Here is a 15,873-nt window from a genome sequence, read left to right as displayed (position 1 = left end):
AGTGAGTAAGATGTACATTCTGTCCAAGGAGCAACGGAAAATGTTTTTTGTTGTTTTTTGTTGTTTATGTTGTTTTTTAAGAAAATGATGTATTTACCATCCACATTTATATTATCGCCTTCGCAATAGGACTCTTCTGAAACATCAAAACCACAAATTCATCCACAAATCCGATCATTTGCGATTAATTTTCTCTCTCAAACGCTTCATAAAGCAGTAGTAATATTGTTTTTTGGTTGTTTGCCTTAAAAAATGTAAAACAATGCCGTTTGTCTCCCTGACCTACCTGCATTTCATCCTCGTATCTCATGTCTCGTCAGCATTAATTGTGCGTTGGATGAACGTGCGATTGGAGTTTGATCGTTCAATATACTACCTATTTCAGGGTTCCAACAACAAGAAACATAACGTTTCAAGTCATAGAATTATACGAGAAAGTGTAATCAAACTCAAATATATACATTTTGAAAGATTACCGAAAGAGTTTGAACGGTATAAAAAGACGTAGATGATTTGAATGTTAAACTTGTACGTTCAAGTTCGACTAGATAGTATTAAATAAGGAGTTAATTAAGTTATTAGATTAGGTTGTCTATGCCCTATTTCGCTTTGAAGTAACACTCACAGAAACACGATAGTAAACTTTATACTGTTTCATCAGAATGGTTGTAAAACGATTCAATGAAAGCAACAAAGTGATAATGTAACATGTTGATACCGGCAATCGAAGAGAACAAGGAAGAGCACAACCAATTGAGCCAAAGAAACCAAAATTATAGTAACAGTAACGCAAGACCATATGTTACCACCGAATAGTCAATACACGGAAAAAGAATAGATTAACTGAAAGAAAGTAAACGATTCGCTAACGCTTGGGTGCCACCGTTGGTTACGCGATTCACTGAACAAATCATCTATTCCGAATAAGGCACAGACAGTGGCGCTTTGTTGGCCCCAGTCTCAGGTGGCGCAAAAGCAGACCCCACTTTACTACGTCCGCCATCCACCGGCTGTCGTTAGTTCCGATGGCCTCCGATGGTCCTCTGGAATGGCAACATCAAGCTGATCACACACTCACCCGGATGATCGATCACGACGACGACGATGGTGCGGGACGAAGTGGTCTCCCTTAATGGGGCAGAAGGCGCCCGATGGGTTGCCACGCGCAGTTTACATCTCGCCAGCGCCAGCGTCAAACTGGCCACCACGGCCCATTGGTCAACCAGTTTCCTTTTTCCTGGGCCCTGAAACCACCTGCACCGGCCGGGTGAAACACGATGCAAAAGTCCCCCATTCGCCGGGACTTAATCTGCGAGTGGAGCGCTCACACCTAAACCGTTAAACGATCGTATCAGAATGATCGGTGGGGAGAGTGTTAGGACAGCACGCGGATGGGACGGGTTCCTGCAAAGCGAGTTCCTGTTGGTTTTGCCGAACGAAAACAAACTCTATGCCATGGCGCCTTTCGCTTTCGTTTTACCTTTCTCCGTGCACTCGGTTGATGGGATTGGGGTTTAAGGAAGGAACTAGAATGTTTAGAAAAACCCTAGCCTTCGTTTCCGATCGCGAAGAAATGGAGGCATCTATGCTTTCAATTATGCTGTTAATTGTTCGCCCGATCAACGTTCGTCCGCACTCCCACGGGGTCGACGAACTTTATCTGCATCGATCCGAAACTCGTCAGCTGTTGAATTATTGAGCGGTATGTTGGGCTAGGCTCCTAAGGAAACCAACCCGTGAAGCTGCCCATCGTAATTCATTATGCGAATCATCACCCCTCGGTGCAACATAATCAACACGGTATCCCAAGGGTAGCGCCCAGATACAATGATAATGGTCAACGAGCCACGAGCAGACTTTCGGTTTTCCGCCCATCAACAGCTGCGTAGTGGTGCTTCGGGAAAAGTGTCACTGGTGACCGCTGGCCGGCAGTTTGCTCATACTTTCCGTTTTCATCTATTGTTTCTCCTGCACGATCGGTTCCTCCGTTTGATAGGGCCTCGGTGATAGGGTTAATTTCGGCAACATATCTGCGTATGCTCATCACATCGGTCTCGGCGGTTCAATTTGAATCAATTCGCCGTTGCTCGTCCTCCACGATTGCATCATGGCGTGGTGTTTTGTTTTTGGACGATTTTCTTGTTCGCTTCACTTTCTTCCACGTTTTCCACCGAATTCCGGTCGGTGCATTTTTTCTCACCGCACCGAGGAAATGCGAAAACAAAACCTCCCTTGGCTCCATTTTTGGGGAGTCAATTTTCTTCCACGCCCATCCGCACCCATCGGCACATTTTATTCGTTCACACTTCCCAGCCCCATCGGATCGGAAATTGACCACGACCAGGTTTCCCGAGGCTGCAGAAAGTGAGGAAAATTGGGTGCGTTCGGTTGGAAAGAGTTTATGGCCACCGACCGGCTGGCCGCTGGATGAGTTGGAGTGGAGTTTTTTTTCCGGCCAGTCTCTGACGGGTTCGAGAAGTGTCTATTATTTAAGCGCCCTACGGAACGCTCCGCTCGGCGAATGTCTCATGGTGGGCCTTTTCACACGTGGCCGGCGCCGGTGATGAAACTGCGGGAAATTTAAATTGTGGAATCAACATGATGCTCTTGTTTCGCTTTTTTGCTTGTGACAATTATAATGGTGCGAAGAGACTGTAATTAAATTAAACGATTTGGTTCGTAAGACTTAACGAGCTGCTCTCGCGGTGCGCAGTATGTTGTGTCAAGTATGCGGACGAACCGTGAGCAATGATCAAAGACGGCTTTGACTTGAAACAGACTCTTCGCTCAGTTAGTTTCTGGTTGTTTCCAAATTGTGACAAATCGAAATCGTAACAAGTAATAGCTCAGTAATAAAATATGGCACCAACCGCTGGGCCCCGGATCGATACAAGTGCGCCAACGCTGCTCGTTGAAAGTGTTCTCAAGACAACCAAAATGGCACGCGATGTCGAACGCCAGCGAACGATTGTGCGAGAAAATAAAGAGCTGCTGAAAAAAATCAATCAAATTTGTCGGACTAAGGTAACCCTTCGGAATGTACCCTTTTCGTCGACGCACCGATTTACTTTTGGTATTTGTAGGGTTTTATGAACATCGATTATAATTTCCGTGTGCACCAGAGCTTAAACACCGAAATTCGCGAGCGAACAACACGCACAGTGGAGCGTCAAAATCGAGATATTTACAAACGGATCATGAATCGGAAGGCTTCGGTGGACACTAATCTGCGACCGACTAAACGCAACAGATCAAAATTGGGACCCCAATCCGGTGGACATAGGATGGTGGTTAATTTTTGGGAACGTTCCGAACGATGGCTGTGCCAGTTGGTGATCGAAATGTGTCCTGAGGTAACTTTTGCCGACCTCCCCGTTGCCGGTGGTCGGTTGCAAATGTTTCGAATCTATCAAGGCACTTTCGTGGTGCTCCGTTCCAGCATCATCCAGCAGAATACGGAGCGCAACATTAAGCTCGGCACTCTTGGGAGCGTCCCGAAAGGCAGCGTCTTGAAGCGGGAACTGGATGGTAGAGAATATTTTCTCGTAACGCTTCGGCGTGTAGACAACGTTTCCGATACACAGCTGTTGGGACTGGTAGCTCCTGGGTCGATGGACAAACTTGAGCTACTCAACCAGTACGGCTCGAAGTATGGTCGTTTGCGGGAGCCTATCTATTTCGAGGTTACCGGTGAAGCGGATGGAAGATGTTTTTGAATAAGCGGAGTATGTTGGATGCACTCAAGTGAATCATTATGTTATTTTTTAAATCATGTTTTCACCTTCCTCTTTGGGTTCTTTACATTGGACATTACATCCAAATTTATGTCTATCAGTCGTTTCAATATTTGCTTCCATTGCGAGATGTTTGGAACGCGATTTATGGCAGACAAACTAAATTGTCGAACATCCTTTGTGAGTTCTCTAATTTATGTAGAGAAAGCTCTTTTATCCGGAAAAGTGATTCATTTGTTTTTAATCACTGTGACTGTTGCATAACGCTACTGCTTCCCTTCAAGGGTGCCGTTTCCGATCGGTGTCGTTCCCTGCGGTGCTTAATCGTCAGTAAACTTGAGCGCCACGCCGGAAGACGTTTCACGACGCGCAGGATTAACGATTAATTTACGGTGCACCCAACGTGCCGTCGGGCAGGGCGTCGCCGAAAGCTCATCAAACATTTGATCACCAAACAATTGGTTATAATTAGGAAGATTGTCGTGACGCCGACCGTCGACGGAGTGCGGACGGCGCATAACGCACCTCCAGCCGGGGAAGAAAGTGCGGTCCCCACGTGCGTTCGAAGAAAGTTCGCGCAGGTTCGAGGGTTGGGAACCTTGGTTCAACTGGAAGGTGAAACGGAAAGTGTTAAAACAAGCAAAACCGATACGAACCGCGTAACGCCAAATGCGTTCCGTGGCTGTTTGGCTGCCAAAACCCGTAACGAACGTGTATTTTTAGGGTGACTGATTTGAGGTTTTTTTTTGGGTAATAAACGGCAATCAGAGGTTGGTGTATCGGTTTGATAGTACTGATCGGTGTGCCGGTACTTAAAAGAAATGTGTTTACTCGACACGAAGCAAAGCTTCTGATTCCGTTCAAATTAATCTATACATAAATCATATAGTTAGGATATTTTCTCGTTGAATTACGAAAGCAACCCAACAAACCCAGCCTGAGACACGCAACACCGGTGCGCCGGAACCAATGCGCATTGATTCGCCAAATCATTGGTCATTAGATAACGCGTGGCGCGAGGCCAATTACTGTACTGCGCTGATTCTGGAAAACAAATCAACAGCCATTTTGTCACTCGGCAGTCGGCATTGCGCAACGCAATGACAGTTGATTTGCGTTCGGCTTCGGTTGATTGCACGCGACTTTTCCTCGAAAAAGGAACACATACAGGGTTGATAAGCTTCAAATACAGTTGCAGCCGGGAATTGGGTTACTGTTGCGCTGTTGTCGCCCAGTTTCGGTTGGGCGATCTACACCTGACAACATTGTGTTAGATCATTTGAATACGCAAGTTTTGATGCGGTTTGAGCCTAACCCCATCCCGTTGGCGATCCGTACGGCTCAATCGCTCCAATCTATCCGGACCGGCCGGTTCCGGACGGTTGCGTCCGACGTGCGGGGAAAACTAATCGCCGGCCGCTGGTGATCGATGGCCACCACGCTTTCGTTGTGGTGTTGCACTATTTTTTAATTTATTGCAATCACGACCGGGTCCCAGGTGCGAGCTGCGGCACAAGGGTCTGTACAAAGACGAAGCCGGTGGGTGAGCGGGAAGCCCATCTTTGCACTATTGCACAGGGTGCTCCGGTGGGACTGACCTTGCCCATGGTGGGTGACACTAATCGTCGCGACAAACGGCGGGTGAATGAATGGGCTGGCTACGCACACCCACCGGGGGTGCGACATTGAGTCGGACATTTGGGATGGACTTGTGATGGCTGGCCCCCTATGCTGTGCTATGTGCAGTTTTCATTTGCTCGTTTAATTGTGAAGCCGTGGGTCGGCCGTGGACGGAGGGCGTCAGGCCGATGGGTGCGTTTCGGGTTCGCCGCTTGCCTAGCGTAGGTCACTTCGCATTCGCCTTCGGTCTTCCGCCTTTTCTGGCCACAAGGTGAAGGTTCGCGAGCCTTTAAGGTCACGAGCGTAACGTCAAACGGGGAAGACTCGCTCACGTTGGCGTTTGAGAGCTTGGGAATAACCGAGGCCCCTTTCTGGATCTGGACCGAACTGTAATTACATAGTAATGTTAGGATCATTTGAGATGTCGTAATGATTCGGGGACCATACTTCCCAAACGGCTTAGGTGACTGAGATCCTGTGCAGTTAACGTTATTTTAGTCATGATTCTAAGCATTGTTACTTAGCTTATTGAAATGTATAAAATCGGAGTAAATTGCCAATCATCGTCATGTGAATTTATGAAATATTAAATAACATTAATGAGTAATGAGTAAAAGGTGGCAATTCGCCCAAAGAATAATCATGATAAGTGCTAAACCACGGGTTGTTCTTGTTTTACCGTTTTTTGTTAGCTTCAAACAGGTCAGGCTTAGAGTAATTAACTCGTTTATGCCAATTCTTGCTTCATGAAGGTAAGCATTGGCCAAACAATATTTCTACTAGTTTCATCAATCGAACAAAATAACGAAACTTAATTTACCAAATAACGAATAAAATATCTAAGGTTTCGTTTCCAAAATTATTTCTGACAGTAGATCTTCCACCGTATAATAGTGCGAAATTTGTACTTAACTGAATTGAAGGGATTCGATAGACGAAAATGGATCCAGAAAGAGAAATAAGGAATATGGAGGCATTCAATGTGAACAAATTCTTTTGTAGGTTACAGACCAAGCTGGACCTAAATTTAATTAGGTATTTGAACAAGACGTGTCCTCCTGCTGCAGTTCCAAGGGGTTTGAAGAGTTAGGCATTTAGGAGTCAAGAACTCTTTAATCTACCTTTAATTCAACTATAACAAACTCTACACAAACGTTAAGCCGTGCTGGACCTGGACACAAAAGAACTCCGGTATTTAATATTTAGTTATATTCTATTGAATTTAGTTATTGTATCTCACCAATGATTCTTACAGAAGTAAACATGAATTTTGAATCATCTTTGCTTTTGCTACTACTACTACTTGAGATGAGAGTAATATTACTTGGGCTAAGCATATCAAATGAAGGCCCAAAGACACAATGAAGGGTAAACCCTTACTTATGTAATACGAATATTTATATATAAACTGATTCAGATTATGACATTAATCTGGATATGTTGAACAGAGAAATGAATTAGCAAAGCGAAACATTGTTCAACCATTGAAATGTTTGTTTAAGTTACAAACGTGTCGGAAAACGCATTGTTTGATTGTTATACTATGTTTCCATTAAAATAAGCGAAAAGTAAACTTTAGCCAGCATAACCAATTTGATACCACTTTCAAATCTGGTTCCATTGATAAGAAATCCGAAGAAACACTAAGGGCAATAAGATCATGCCACATTGATATATAAATTAATTATTTTTCAAATTAATTATAAATTATTGGTTTGAATTGGTGCCATTTGCCCGATTCGGCTATTGCTTAGTAATAAATACAATACTATGACCCACAGATTGTTCCATAGATACGTGCTAAGAGGTCCTCACCATAGCACAGTGGGGAATTTGTATGGGAAAAACGTACATATTTATTTTTAGGAAGAATCTATGGACTTTTTTCAACGTTTTTGTTTTCTTTGCATCTGTTTTGATTAAATTCAACTTTCCATGTGCAGTACACGCGTTCAAGTACATTAAATAAGCTTTTTTCGTTGTTTTAATGTTTTTAAACGCCTTAAGTATGCAATCTGCATTACACAAAAAAAAATTAAAGCACTATCAAAGAAGCAAATATCGAATTTCTGCTACAAATCGAATGCCTTGTGAGTTTAAAAAAGGATATGAAATGATCAAGGAGCTTTACCCACTCCGTTTGTGGGAATTTGGAAACAAGCAATTATTACTATCCAAAGTATCCAACCCATGAACTATTATTTAAACGTTTGATAGAATACTTATTAGTCTATGTCTTCATCCAACCTTAAATCGATCTACGATCTACTTGGTTGAATACATGGTCAATCGCAATATCGTCATTAATGTGTTCCTCCATGATTAAAAATTCTTTTACTTTATAAGGAAAACTAAGGGTATATCCCCAGCATGAGCCAATACTTTATGTACCTTAGCAGGTACTTTAAACCAACTATAAAGCCCTAAAAGTTTTTTATATGTATCTTTACAATATGTGTCTAATATTGCGGCATTCACTACTTTCTGGCATCTAATGGATATTAAGATATTCCTAAGCCTGTCTATTAAATATTGAATTAAGAATAGCACTCGCACGCTCAGGATCTGAAAATATTCGACGACAAATGTTACCAGAAGGGCTTATTTCTGATACCAGCCTAAGTTTGTTAAAAATTATTTCATATGAAATACTTAACAAACACTTTAGAAAACTTAACTAACAATGAAGAGGTGAAATACCGTACAACAATGCAGAAAGTTGCGGGATAAAACCATTTTCAAGATTATTAGCATCACTCAAAGGCGTTGCACTTCAGATACGGCAACGCATACTTGATTGATCCGTGATCACTGACAACACTTAGCTTATCTGAATAATAGAAAAGGCATAAGGCTAATATGTTTTGTATGGCCATTTCATATACTACAAATGACCGGGCGCCTTCTCATGGTATTGTTTCTTAAGGTATTGTTTTCTTAAAATAGGAATTTGCTAAATTTATCGCACGAATATGCAAACAAAACTTACAGGAAATGTTTAAAATTGTCTAAACTTTAATTGTAATGTCTCGTTTAGGCGCATTACCAAAGTTGAAAAACTGTATTTTTTCCTCCTTCCCGATAAAAAGTGGACTGGCAATACAAAACGTAAACTTTTAATTATTTCATATAAAAGAAAGATTCATTACCTTTCGAATGATGTATAATATTGGTATGTTACCGTGTGCAAAACGTGTGCTAACGATCGCGTTAAAGTAGCTGATAAAAGGTGGTTTTAGAGAGCCATTTTTATCACTCTTTCGACTTTGACAAATGATTTCTCGGAATCTACGCAACATGAAGGGCTAAAAATTCGGATTTGTCACAGATACTGCACTAAGGATATCCCCGAAATTCCCGCTGCATGATAAGCGCCAAGTAGAGTACGAAAAATGAGTCAGCGAGAGAGAGTGTATCATTTTTCACGTGCCAACATTTTATTAGGCAACCGAAGCCGCATTGTTTTCGCGTTTGTTTGCTCAATCACAGCGATCCTACGTTTGTTGAACCATTCGGCTAAAGTAACTGACACAATCGTTGCGCCGAAGCGAAGCCGCAATTCGAAACGAACTATGGCTAACGTTCGAGTACGGTGTAGGACCACCGGCCTGGCCCCGAATCTCACCCGGGAATTACGCTACCTTAGCCATTTAACCTTAGAGAGTCTACGTTTAGTCGTTTAGTATAAATTATGTCTATCCGCTAGGTCTCTGAAATCGAGTAACTAATAATCGTTCGTCGATTGTGTGCCGCCGGTGCCGGTGGCTTGCTGGTTGCATACATGCACTAGCGATGAAACCGCTGCCGGCCGCCGTTGTTGCTGGTGATGAGCGGTTTCCAGCTGTTGAGGGACGTGTGGCCATTCAAACCAATCCGGTCAATCTGCTCCTGCGTGAGGTCCGGAAGGGGGGCCTCCTCTTCGGCCTCCTCGAAGAAGTCGATGATGGGATGGTAGTTGTAGTTGATTCGCTGATGCCCGTTGGTCGTCGTGACCGTGGTCGTGCTGGTGCTGGCCGTGCTGGCGGGTTGTGGGGCCGTCACGAGCGGGACCGTCGGGTTGGGGAGCGGTGGCTGCGTTCCGGGAGCTGACTGCACCAGGCGGAACCCGTTCTGTGATGAGTACAGCTGCTGCTGCAACGTGGTCATCGGAGGCTGGAGCGTCGTTTGCGATCGACGGCGATGTTTTTCGATGATATTTTGCGCCTGAACCTGAGGCACCGCCAGCTCATCCAGCTGCTGGCCGGTGCCCGATGGAGGAGGCAACACCAGCACCTGGTTGATGCGTGAATCCGTCTCGGCGATGCTCTGGTCGTGCAGTCCGACCGGTTTCCGGAGAGGCTGCCTCCGGTTCGGGGCGCTGCCCACGTTTCCGGCCCGCTTCAGCGCGTTGTCCGTCTGGAAGGCGTGCGGTCCCCGTTTGAACGGGGAACCGTAGGCGAGATCATTCGGCGGAGGACTCAGGTAGGTGTCCAGGGTTGGTGGGGCGCCGAAGTGGCCCGGGTGCTTCGGTTTGGGGCCGTGCTTGGCCGCTGGCCGATCGAAACGTGTTTTTGGGGGTGGTGGAGGCGGAGGAACGGCCGGAAGGTGGTGGTGGTCATACGACTTTGGCGGCTGCGGCGACGGTGGCTTCGGGACGCGCTGGAAACCGTTCGAGAACTGGTAGGCGATGTTGTCGTCCGACTCGTCCTCCTGCTCGACCTGATCGAACTGCAGCGTGGAGTAGTGGTTGTGGGGCGCCGGGTGGTGCTGGAGGTACTGGTGCGTGTTCCGGATGAGCGTCGAGGCGGACTCGTTCGGGTCCTCGTGCGCTTTCGACTTCAGGTCGTTGTAGCTGGTCAGCGGCGGGAACGTTTCCCGGTAGCCGTCGATGTGGCAGTTGCAGCAGGTCGGCACCTTGAAGATGTCGACGTGGAGCCCCCGGGCCGCGTCCCAGCTCAGCAGCCGGTGGTAGTTGTAGATCTGGACGCAGCGCGACCGGAAGTTGTCCGTCAGGTAGGTGCACGAGTCTTGCGGCGTGCTACGCGGAGGGACGAAGTGAAATCGTGATTAGAGCGTGGTCGTAGCCCGACTAAGTCCTCGCGTGACGTACCTGCACTTCTCGAGCCGCAGCGTTTGCGTGTGTTCGCCCGTGTTGACGATGTACTTCCACTCACCGGTCGCCGAGCGGGCCTTCTGGGGCCGTGCGTACCGGATGATGCTGGGGCACATGCTGCCGCCGGCCTTCGAGGGGTCATCCTCGCGTTTTCTATCGCGGGTCAACGAGAGAAGAGAAACGTGAATTGGGGGGCGAATGCGGATCGAAAGTTGGCACTTTTCTCACCTCAGCTTCGTGTTGATGCCCTGCTCGATCTCGTCCGGCTCGTACACGGTCCGGTCCTGGGCCGTCGACTTGTCGATGTACTCGGCCAGCAGCGCCCCGATCGCATGCCGGTGGCGCGTAATGCTGTACATGATCTCGGACCTGTGCCCCCGGCGGAGTGGGAGAGAGAGAAGGAAAGGCCACATGAAACATTAACCTAACGCCGGGCGGTGAAAGTTGGCGCGCGAAAGCTCGATGTGTCTCTGGCGCTGACCGATTTGCGATCGGCATCGCCGCGATCGCCGCTGGGGGTCTCATTTCTTAATTATGCTCCCCATCGCCCGGGGTGGTGATTTGTTCCTCGGCACCGCACACCCGTGGACACCCCGTGTGTCAATTAAACGCTTCCTATGGCCAATCAGTGGAGGTACGTTTCAATCAGTTGTCGCTTTCGATGAGGCGTGTAGCGCAGGCGCAGGCAAATGTTTGCTCTTGTCGACCGAACGCTAATGAGAGTTTGACATCCGCTAGGGTCTAACAATAATCCAACGAGCATGCCCTATGCCATGCGCATTGCTCGTTGGCTGTAATGAAGCGGCTCGACAAATGTTAGCTTTCCGTTTTCGGATTCGATATGCTGACGATGTCAAACCGTTCTATGGGAAAGATTGTTGAGACCTTCAAAATAAACTCAAAATCTTCTTAAAAGGTGTGTGAGGAGTTACATAGAGCTAACCCGCCGGCTGTGTTTGAGTTCTGAATATCCTACTCGACTTTTGACTAAGTTTATCCCGCATTTTGTACTAACAATTTCTGTGGCTTAAAGACAGTTAGGGCATGGGTTATGTTATGGGGAGTATGTTATGGGCATGGCCAAGGATGTTTGTGTCGGTTGACAGTTGTCATGAGGACGATTGACTGGTCGAATCAGATCCAGCTCTAGGCATCATTTGAATTTGAAATATGTTAGTTACATTATCCTTATCATTATTTCCTTCTCATAAATTTTAAAGAAAAATTTATAACTCCTTGTGCTCTAACTAGATAGTTAACTAGCCCTATACAGCTTCGAAAGGATTCAAGAAATAGTAATTAATTATACTATTTCACTACTCCAGCAATAAGTATTACATGAGATGGGCAAAGAGAGGACTCATTAAAACAAAACGTTGATCTCGTTGTACCATTGAATTGTTTTGGAATTAGGACCATCATACTGTCAGCACAAGACAGAATCAACAACTTATTGATAAACTGTACTTGCTAAGGTATTGTTTCAATTTTTTTTTTAAATTTTTAGTACAACAATTTGGCAGTAACCAAAATTAAACATCCTAAGCATGATTGGTTGAACATTTTCATGTGCAGCCTTATGCTACCCGTAAGATAATTAAATAGATAACAATATTGAGCGCCGGAACAAAGTGGTGTAAACGATAATTATTGAACCGATCGGCACTTTCTTTGTGCCACGATGCCGCTGGTTGGCATTTCCTTTAAATCGTTCACCGCCCATCGGCCAGCGAAATGCGTTACATCGCCCCCCGCCGTGGGCTATGTGTATTATGTTGCACCGTGCCACGGGCGCCCCGTGCGGCATCCTTTCCTAGTATTTACATTTACACACAAATTATTCGACTTGCCTCGGCACGTGCCCGCGCACTGCCCTGGCCGCCGTGAAAGTATTGGAAAAATCAGGGAAATGGAAAATTGTTCGATGTTGCTTCGGTCCGGTCCGTGCCCCGGGAGATTTGTTATGTTAAGATGTTCCGCCGCGGGCACGCGTGCTGTGCGTTGTGGTATTTATTTATTTAGTTATGCTATTAACACCGGTGGTGCGAAACTGAGGTGGGTTTCGGTTTCGTGCACTTCGCTTTGCGCACCTTCTTCGTGTAAAGAATTTAAAAATCGCCCATTATCGTTGTGAGAAACGCTCATACCAGTGGGCATTCTACATAAATAATGGAACGCTGTTAGCGGTTGCGTTTAAAACTGCTGTACGCTTCGTTAAAAGTGAAGAGGATATTTCCATTCGAAAATTGAGCATTCGCGAGGTGTTTCAACCTCAACATGTGTCCATTTGTTTCTGAGAAGCTCCCAAAACGGTTGGCCTTTAATTAACCTTCCTAAATCATAAACTAATCTTTAACAACCATCCAGCGTCTGATATTTAACTCTAAGAAACTTACAACATTATCAACTATTTAGAATGTGGAATGAATTTGTTAAGTCGCTTGAAGCTCGTTGGTTACCTCAGCTCAGGTGGGTCCCACCAGAATCAAAACTGATAAGTGACATTCCTTTTTGGCATCGAACTAGGATCGCGAGCCAGCCAGATAATACTACAGAAGATAAGGGAATCTTCGCGAGCGTCTCATCCCGCTCTACCCTATTTATCATTCCACCAACGCGAACATGCCGCAAATATGCTGCGTAACGAAGCTTTGTCGGGCGGGGTGGTTCCGGCTTCGAGCACGCCACGAATGCGATGAGTAACGGCGGCGCACGCAAACCGTTCCTCGGAAAACACTCGGAACACGTGATGCGCCTCGGAGAGCGCCGGGATTGACGCAGACGCTCGCAGGTGCAACGCGCCTTATGCAACGCGATCCATCGCGATCAGATCGATCGCACCAGATCGCGCCGAACGCGACGCCGGAACGCACAATCAATCATGCCGCTTTCCGGAACGGAACGGAACCACCGATTGAGTTGTAGCCGATGATCGGCTCGGTGTGTGCGAAAGTGAAAGAAACCGAGGCCAGTGTCGTTGCGATCACTCTCGGAATGACCCACCATCAAGCCGGTACATCCGAGCTACGTCGAGCGGAAATTACATTACATCGTTGCGATCGTCGAGATCTCATCAACTCTCGCGCGCGCTCGCGCGATAATTGCGCGAGCCGGTTTTTCTGTGGTTTGTTTTTTTGCGCAACAAGACGGCAGGATCGTCTTCCCGCTGGCCACGGCCCACGCTCGGGCACCACGGAGAGAGAAATTGGACAGATAAAAAAGGCCCCAACGCGTTCATGGGCTCGTAAACAATCGCGATGAACAGTAACACATTAACACCCGAACACGATCGATCTGATTCGAGTCGAGTCCGATCGATCGAGAGAGCTCCTATCGCGGATGGTACTTTCTCCAATCAGATCAACACCAGCACCATCTCTTGGCCTGAGGCAACTTACGTAGGATAGTTGGCGACTCGGATGCAGACGCCGCCCGAGAAGTGCTCACAGTTTTCGTTCGGCAGCAAGGTGTGGAGTCCCTGCGGCCGTTGCCGATTACCGACCAGTCGCTCTGCCACGGGTCCCCCGGAAGTGGGGGCCAACGCCGATGTGTTGCTCCCGGTGCCGAGTGTCCCATCCTTTTCCGTCCCGTTCAGCCCACTAAACGCCAGGTCTTCGATCTCCTCCAGCGTGAGCCTGTGGCCCGGAGAGTCGGAGTGGTCTGCGGGCACAACAGCGGGCTGTGGCGTTGGACTCGGCACCGTCGGGACCGGGACCGGCGTTTGAGGCTTATCCGGCACCTTGGGCAACGTGACCGGGATCGGACCATCGGAGGCCATCGCCAGCTGGTCGCGCTGATTGGCGGACGCGTTGAAGGCGGTCATGTTGAGCTTCCGCTCGTGGTACGTCATCCGGTCGTCGGACCGGTCCTGGGTGCGCTGAACGTTGAACCGGGGCAGCGCCTGGACGAGCTTCTCGAAGAACGGCACATCGGAGGAGCGGATCGAGCGACCCTCGGACTCCGCGTCGTCCTGTAGATCCTCCGGTAGATCCACCACCAGTCGGCCATCCTGTAGGTTGGCGTCGACCGGCCGTCGATCGTTCGTCCGGAAACCGTGTGGCTCCGGTCGGGTGCTGAAGCTCCGGCGAAGCAGATGATTCGACAGGACACCTTCGTCCTCCAGGAAGTCGGGACGGTTGGAGCCGGGTTCCTCGGAGCCAGGGTGCTTCTGCTCGAACAGTAGACTCTCCCGTTTGGCCACGGTGCGGATCATGTTGGCGATGTCGTAGACGAGGGGCAGAATCAGCTCCGGCCGGTTGCCGAACATTGCTTTGACCTGCAAACGAAACACCAAACGGTCTATCAGTAATTGCTTTGGCCCAATTTTTTGGTGGAAACTTTTTTTCCCAGATCCGGATCCGGACGTGCTGCCCCGTGCTATGGTGGGCGGACAGGCGGAAGAATTGGGGTCGACGCCTTGCCCGCTACCAACAAAATTGCCCTCCAATCAACGAAATCCCCCACCGAATTCTTCCGACACGGCGCACGCCAAGAATTCGGGCCTACCGAAAGACGGGAACGTAAAGTTCCTCCGAAAATGTGCCAAATCGAACGTTTTCGCCGTGAAATTCCGGTGTGGCAGTACCGTTCGAAGGTTGTCCGTTGTTGGTTTGACCGGCGGCGCAGGATTCGGTGAACATTTCGCACAACAATGGCGCCGGGCCCTGGTGTTTATTGCTGGACGCTCCGCGTTGTTAGCACTTCAATCGCATCGCAAATGAGCGCGCGCTTCGCGGGTGAAGAATTTCAATTCTTTTACCAAAACGTCTCGACACAGGCCCGTCGATCGACGCAAAATAAATAAGGAACCCAAAATGGTTAATAAATAATGCATGAATGGGCGAACGGGATGGGCCGAACAGCTCGGGGAGACTAATCTGCGGAAGGAAGACACGACGATCGAAAGGGAGGTTACAGGCAAATATTCGACGAGCTTCTCGGCGAAACCTAGCATCAGAATGATTAGCATAAATGAGGAATCGATTCCTTGAGTTCCTGTTTTAGGGGAAGCGCTTTTAAATGAGAAAAAAATGTGTGAATTTTTCTCTTTATCAGTATGATATTCTCTCGACTTTTTTGCCCAACTGTGTTGTCGTCACCACCAAGAATAAACATGTCTTGGATTTACGCCGCTCGTCGGAGTTATTATTGTGCAAATACACAACTTCACTTCGCTTAACCCTCATACAACAATTTACCTATACCTATTGTTCCTATGCATTGTTCACGTCAGAGTATTGGTCAAAAGTATTGTTTGGGATAGTAATCATTTTTTTACGATACTATGTATTAGCTTAGCTGGTTGAGTTTACAATCTTAAGTAAACACATCAAATTTTTTAATCTTAATATAATAAACACATCAAATTTTTTTAATAGTAAAATTCTCATGCATCAAAATAACCGAATTGAACTCCAAATCGAAGTC

The 15,873-nt window shown here is 47.1% G+C and overlaps 2 protein-coding genes across 2 annotated transcripts in view; one reads left to right on the top strand and one right to left on the bottom strand.

The window, feature by feature from the left end:
* The first annotated feature begins 2,859 nt into the window (after window positions 1-2,859).
* Window positions 2,860-3,716, top strand: LOC131215510 (uncharacterized). The gene is made up of 2 exons (XM_058209901.1): window positions 2,860-3,024; window positions 3,084-3,716. The coding sequence occupies exons 1-2, from the start codon at window positions 2,860-2,862 to the stop codon at window positions 3,714-3,716; spliced, it is 798 nt and encodes a 265-aa protein (XP_058065884.1).
* A 5,424-nt stretch (window positions 3,717-9,140) lies between these two features.
* LOC131215509 (neurotrophin 1) overlaps window positions 9,141-15,873 on the bottom strand; it is a 17,578-nt gene continuing 10,845 nt past the window's right edge. Inside the window, exons 2-5 of the mRNA XM_058209900.1 lie at window positions 13,845-14,722; window positions 10,675-10,815; window positions 10,444-10,599; window positions 9,141-10,371 (exon numbers count right to left, since the gene is read on the bottom strand). Coding sequence (XP_058065883.1) covers window positions 9,141-10,371; window positions 10,444-10,599; window positions 10,675-10,815; window positions 13,845-14,722 — 2,406 coding nt within the window. The remainder of the gene's footprint in view (window positions 10,372-10,443; window positions 10,600-10,674; window positions 10,816-13,844; window positions 14,723-15,873) is intronic.

This window comes from Anopheles bellator, chromosome 1 (genome assembly GCF_943735745.2).
Source record: "Anopheles bellator chromosome 1, idAnoBellAS_SP24_06.2, whole genome shotgun sequence".
NCBI classification, from domain to species: domain Eukaryota; kingdom Metazoa; phylum Arthropoda; class Insecta; order Diptera; family Culicidae; genus Anopheles; species Anopheles bellator.
This window is presented reverse-complemented; position numbering and strand designations above follow the sequence as displayed.